The sequence below is a fragment of the Vigna umbellata genome, chromosome 8 (genome assembly GCF_029865625.1).
Source record: "Vigna umbellata cultivar VRB3 chromosome 8, Vumbellata_1.0, whole genome shotgun sequence".
Lineage (NCBI taxonomy): Eukaryota > Viridiplantae > Streptophyta > Magnoliopsida > Fabales > Fabaceae > Vigna > Vigna umbellata.
Window position 1 is genome coordinate 36,118,711 of NC_142172.1, and position 6,761 is coordinate 36,125,471.

A 6,761-nucleotide genomic window follows, 5' to 3' on the forward strand; every position below is an offset into this window, starting at 1 on the left:
AAAGGCTGAAAATTTTAAAGTTTGAAATGAAGTAAAATGAATTATTTTAGGGTTAGTGGTTGTAATCTTAATTTAGCAATAGTAGGGGATTTAATTGAAGTCATTTGCAGTCAATGATTTTCATCATTGAAATCATTATAATCTGCACACAGATATCTAGGGCCTAGGGATTAGCACTTGTTGAAAAGTAACAATCTAATGATGGTAAGTTCACAAGCTCTACTAGTGTCTACTTGTATGCAACTATGGTTGATGATCCCATTTTTTCCCAAACTAAAGTTAGTCGTATCAGACATAAAAGGGCAAACAGGTAATTTCGAAAGGTATTGTCAATCAACGCGAGAGAGATAATAGAACCACCCAAACCATTATATTTAATTTTTTTTACCAACACCTTTATCTGTCTGCGTCAACAATCTCTCACTGTCTTTTTCAACCTATTTCTATTTCCACAAAAGCCCTAAAGCCCAAAACACTTCTTCTTTCTCAATTTAAGTCCCTCTGCTCTCTTCCCATCACATTCTCTCTTTGCTTCGGACACTGCCATGGGTCAAACCACCTCATCTACCTGCATACCCTTTCTTCCTTCTTCTCAAAAAAATAAAAAAAAACACTGTCAAAATTCCTAAAAATGGTTTCAGAAAAACAGGGTTAGCAAAAAGCACCTAGCATCACCACGCTTTCAAGTATTCTAGGAGTTATCAAAAAATATAGAGGGTTGAAGTTAGCCTAGCTACTAGGAAAAATAGGTTTTTCCTTCTTCTCTCTCTAAACTGTTCTTTTACCCTCCTTCCTGTTAAGTTATCTCCATTCTCCATCAATTCAACCTTCTCTCTCTCTCTCACTTCTCAGCACAGTTCAAACCCTGCCGAAATCTGATCACCATCAAAGCCATTTTTTTTTCTCAGTTGGGCACCCTCCTTCCATGCCTTATATTCTTGAGAGATCTTCTTCCTTCCCCTCCTTACACCCCTCAATCTCCACAACTGTTCAACACTCTCCTTATCGATCCAACACGCAAAGTCACTGAACAAAAAACAACAAACCCTTCCCAAACAGTAACGAAGAACATCGCAGATCCAAATATCCGATAACACCTTCCCTTACAGATCATGAATTCCTTTCAAGAATTTGACTCTTCGTCAAACTCCGACACCAAAGCCATCAACCTCTCAGCAGGTAACACCTCCAATTTCACATCACCACCACCACCTTCATCTTCGTCATCACCACCTTCCTCCTCCCCCACTACTCTGAGCCGCTACGAGAACCAAAAGCGACGCGACTGGAACACGTTCGGACAGTACCTTCGGAACCACAGACCCCCACTTTCACTCTCACGCTGCAGCGGCGCACACGTGCTGGAATTCCTGAGGTATCTCGACCAGTTCGGAAAAACAAAGGTTCACACCCACCTTTGTCCCTTCTTCGGGCACCCCAACCCTCCTGCACCTTGCCCTTGCCCTCTACGCCAAGCATGGGGCAGCCTTGATGCTCTAATAGGTCGTCTCAGAGCTGCTTTCGAAGAAAATGGAGGAAAACCTGAAACCAACCCTTTTGGTGCTCGCGCCGTGAGACTTTACCTTCGTGAAGTGCGTGATTCACAAGCCAAGGCTAGGGGAATTAGCTACGAGAAAAAGAAACGCAAGCGTCCTCAACATCCTCCTCCATTGCCCCCTCCAAATAATGCAAGTTAGTAAGGCCACATGACTAACCTCATAATTCCATGTACCTTAGTAAATTCAAGGGTTTTGGTACAGTTATTAAGACACGCTCTACCTTTTTTTCCTATGCAACCAAACTCATTAAACTATCAGTCAAACAATAACAGTATCACAACTCTTAGGTTTCTATAGCTAGCTGTAAACTAACCTGCACGTGTCATGTGACTAATCACTATTTGGACTTACTTTCACATTATGCTATTGGTAGTGTAGAGATTAGCATGACATATATGTGGATCAATTATGTTTCTTTTTTTCTTTTTCGTGGTTTTTTTACTTCCTTGTTTGCTTGTTATGCAGAAATTGTGATTTGACAATGGGCTGGGGCACTGCAAAATGGGGACACCCTTTGCAATATTGCATTAGAAAATATATTGTGTAAACCTAAACAGCAGCACTCTTGGTAGATGCAGCAGTAACTTAAGCAGTGGCAGTAAAAAACAGTGGAGAGCTGTGCGTGCGTGTGTGTCACAGACCAATATTGCAGCATCGTCCAATTTGTATCAATAAAATAAAAATGTGTATGTACTCTTGAAGATGTTATGACGAAAATAATGGATCTCAAGATCGTCTTAATTTCCATATATGTATATTTTCATTCCTTGGATGCGGTGAAGTGCAGTTTCTTTTCCTTTAATTACTTCGTTGCGTGTGAAACTCTCTCTCTCTCTCTCTCTCTCAAATCTCAATATAAACCATTTACTTAATCATATATGTTCATTTATACTTAAGCTGAGAGTCAGGTGATTATGGTGGTCGTTTCTGTTCTGTTAGTTCAGTGATTTTGTGTAGTTTCATGCGTAATTTCATTTATAAATATGCAGTTGAACACCCAGTCCACAGAATCCATGCTTCAAACTGTCATGCAATTGGTAGGCATCATAAGGTGAGTAGTGCGTTGGAGTGTGTGCACACGAACTCTCTCTGAATCAATTCTGATATATTGTCTACTTAAGTGGGAGAAAAGAGATGGCACTATTGCCAGTAGGTAGACAATTTTAAATACCCTCATAATAGTGCTATTTGTTTTCTTTTGGTCAAAGCCTGAAACTTGAAACTGGCAGCATACTATGCAAAAACCATATCTATGGATGTAGTTCTTTTCAAATTTCCATGGATTGTTGATTAAGCTTTAGTATCTCCTTCTAGATATATAATGTTATACTAATTAGAAGACCAGAATAATGACAGATATACGTCTATTCTAAAATGCATTTAACCACACGTTTGTAATTAAAATGAATTATAAAATATGAATCTTATTCATAATTTTATATTTTCTTTGTTAATAGATACATTGTAAAATGTGGAAGAATGCAATTGTTTCATTATTTTACAGATTAAAACAGTCGTTTATTTCTGTCAAGTGTTTGAAAATATATAAATATGGGTAATTATTTTTAAATAAATTCTGAACTCAGCATGTGTTTTCCCTTTGTAGATAGAGATATTCAAGTTCTTGATGGCATGACATTCTTCTTGTGTGACTGAATGTATGACCATACGAAAAGTAACATACTAATATGTTTTAAAAGCTAAACAAAATTAAAATGTCGCTGACATGTGTTGGTCCAGTCAAAATAAGGTCTCAAGACACTATTTTCTTCTTTGCTTAGTATTGATTTGCACACACACTCATATATACATACATACATATACATACATACATATATATATATATATATATATATATATATATATATAGAGAGAGAGAGAGAGAGAGAGAGACGTCATTAGTTGTATGAAATTACAGATAAAATATTGTTCTACAGCAGTTTTTAAGTAGCATGTTTTCTCTTTCACATGAAGTATATGAGGTAACTCTCTTTCTGTAGCTCTTCTCTCTTTGTCATTCCATTGGCTTCTGATGATGAAATTTGTCGGGGACGCGTAAGGCTGCTTAAGAATAAGACAGCGACTTAACACGTCTGAAAGAAATTAATGAGTTCAAAAGATAAAAGAGAAAGAACGTGATATAATATAGATTAATAATAGTTAAATCAACAGTAGATAGGGGTTAAAAAGAAAAACAAAAAACAAAAAACAAAGGATCTCACTTGATAATTATTTTTTTTACTTGAATACTATTTTCGAATATCTATCTATATATTATGTGGATTGCACTAACTTCATATGATTCATTTTTTGATAAGTAAACATTATAATACTTTGTTATGAAATAATTAACTTGGTAATCATAAAGGCATTTTACCAATTCAATATTATATATCAGTTTCGGTGAAGAAAAATGAGTAAGACTACTCTAAATGAAAAAAGAATAAGAATAAACTAGAGAGTATATATCTAAATATATTTTGTCAAATAAAAATTATAAATGATTTTTCACGAATTCAGCTCAATATAAAACTACTGTAAAAAATAACATATGTCTAACGAATATTCTTTTTATCAATAAAAATAAATAAATAAATATAATAGAGAATTTATGAGATACTCTAACCCTTTTAAAAAATTACATAAAAGATACATAGAGCTCAAAACCAGAAAGCATCATAAATAAAGGCTCCCCCACCAAGACAATCAAAACATTTAGGTCTCACCTAGATTCACTGTCCGACTAAATTAAGAAATGCAATACAAATACAAAAATATGGAAGAATACACTTCACAACATATATGTCTAACGCATTGGATTTTCAATTAAAAATTATCTTTAGTTGTTTGCATATATTTTTCTATATTTATTATTTTACTCAGTGAATAATTTATATGTTAAAATTTTTTATGGTATTTAATATATCATATATAAACAACTTTTTACTGAAGCATGGTGAAAAATTGAAGGAATAATGTAATTTGCTGCATGTGTTATTATTTGCATAAGATGTGGTTGATATTTGTGAGAAAGATAGAGAGAGAGATGAAGGATTTAATTGGGATTCCTGAAGTAGCACTAAATGCTGATCATTCATACAGATGCCCTACGTGTGTCGAAATGTTTCCCTCTTCAATTATAAAAGTTAAAGGGTATGGAAAGAATTTATTAAAGCAATGTCTTTACATTAGTTTTCTATGTAGTGGGTTTACTGTGCCAAATCATGTAAGAAGAGGGCCACCCTCTACTTCTTACTTCTTCTCAATTCATCATTTTTTTTATTAATTTACCTCCCTCTTATAACGTGGGTCCTATTAGGGGAATCGATTTTTATATCTGCCTTTATCAACGACTTAATATTTATATATTGCTATCGGACGGATTTACATTTCTTTACCTACAAAATCTAACATAATTTCCAGATAACGGCTATAACTTCAGTTCAATTCAGGTTTTTCCAAGACAATTATAAAAGGTTAAAAATATCAAATGGAAATAATATGATATACTGAGATTCAAATTTGGTGTTTAAATTCAATTTTTTTTCGATGTAAATATAAATTTTCTATTCTTATGTCAAACTTTTAACAACCATAATTAATCTTAAATATTATAAGTATAAAACTTTATCGAATGATATTAGTTTAGAGATGAATTTAGCTAACAATTGTACTAATTTAATCATAACCGAATCATTACACTTATTTAGCCAAAGTGTTGTGGTTTTAAAAGAAATTTTAGGATATCATTTGTCTCCATCATGTTCACTCAATCATTTAGAGTTGCACTAGAAGACCAAGTAATCTCACATACTACTCCCACATGATATAATTGACACATACGTAAAACTGATATCCTTCCCAAATTTTGAATTATTTAACTAATTAGATTTAGACCGTATGTAAAAATATATTGATAATTAATGATTTATATTATCACAAGTTTAGCAATGAATGAAAATTTTACAAAACCTTTTAATACATATATACAATGGACATATTAATTTAAACATGAATTTAACTAATCATTGTATTAATTTAACCAAAACATATTAAACTAATTTAATCAATATATTGTCGCAAGAAATAAGCAAAGATAAGGTGTAAAATGAATATGAATCGCATGAAAGTGACCGTTATCAGTTTTCTTGCACTAGTGTGGCTAGGCTTTTTTTTCAAGACCTCTTCGTACCATCAACAACACGCGGCTATAAATAAAGAAAATCAATACTTAAGTATAACGTGTATAAATAATTATCAATTTTTAATACATTTTTTAAACTATAAAACCGAACATGACATATTTGGTCCCAATAATTTTTTAAAAATTTTAAAAAATGATATACTATGATTGAAATTAGGAAAGTTAAGGATGTAACTCGAGAAAAGGTTGTTGTGTTGGCATAATTTTAGTTCCTGTTTATCACTTGTCTATCATGTATATGAATGTACAACAGCTAGCCTCTCCTCTTTCATACTTTTTGTCCCCCACTTGCCTACAAAATAAAACTGATACGGGGGATTTACAAAGTACGTATATCTAAAATTTAAGATTAATTATATATATGTTCTCTATGTATGTACACGGATTTTAAAAGTACACCAAGTATTTGATAATTTGGATATTTTGTATTTTTTATCATTTTTAATAATGAAAAATGATAATACATTTTGAGTATAATAGATATAAAAGAATAAAGAATAAGACATGCCTTTGTTTTGCCTTGAATTCCAAGCTAACACATTTGCATGAAAGCCTGATTTTTTTATTTTTTTTTATTTTGGCTTTCTGTATTGAGAAAAGATAAAACTGTAATTGGTATTGCTTTCCATGATAATTTTGGTGTAATAGATCTAGGATGTGGTTGAAGGGAACATGATCCAAAGAGGGTCATGATTGACCCTAAAGGGTTTACTGTGTGATTTTTGTAATTTATTTTGTAGTGGATTTCTTGTTCTCATATTATATATGCTCCACTTCTCTTTGCATTACTTTTTCTTAGCAGACTATGATGATGCCAAGCCTTCAGGCTAAATTTCCATTTTAAAAACCACATCTTAATTATGATGAATTTGTGGAAGTTGGAACCCAACTCTATTTTTATCTGTCTATGGATATATAAACTACTTGTGAGGTATTAATTTACATGAAAAATAAAAAATGTTGTATATATTATTAGTTTATCTTTAAAAAAAAGTTAA

General features: G+C 32.5%; 1 protein-coding gene across 2 annotated transcripts; it reads left to right on the forward strand.

Annotated features, from left to right (window-relative positions):
- The first annotated feature begins 477 nt into the window (after positions 1-477).
- LOC124821309 (protein LIGHT-DEPENDENT SHORT HYPOCOTYLS 4-like) lies at positions 478-2,361 on the forward strand. Of its 2 annotated transcripts, none has more exons than XM_047293176.2 (2): positions 478-1,696; positions 2,025-2,361. In XM_047293176.2, coding segments are annotated over exons 1-2 (585 nt in total). In that variant the 5' UTR covers positions 478-1,112; the 3' UTR covers positions 2,026-2,361. The 2 variants fall into 2 exon arrangements, with proteins under 2 accessions (XP_047149132.1, XP_047149130.1); XM_047293174.2 differs by having other exon boundaries at positions 483-1,692.
- Positions 2,362-6,761: the final 4,400 nt, after the last annotated feature.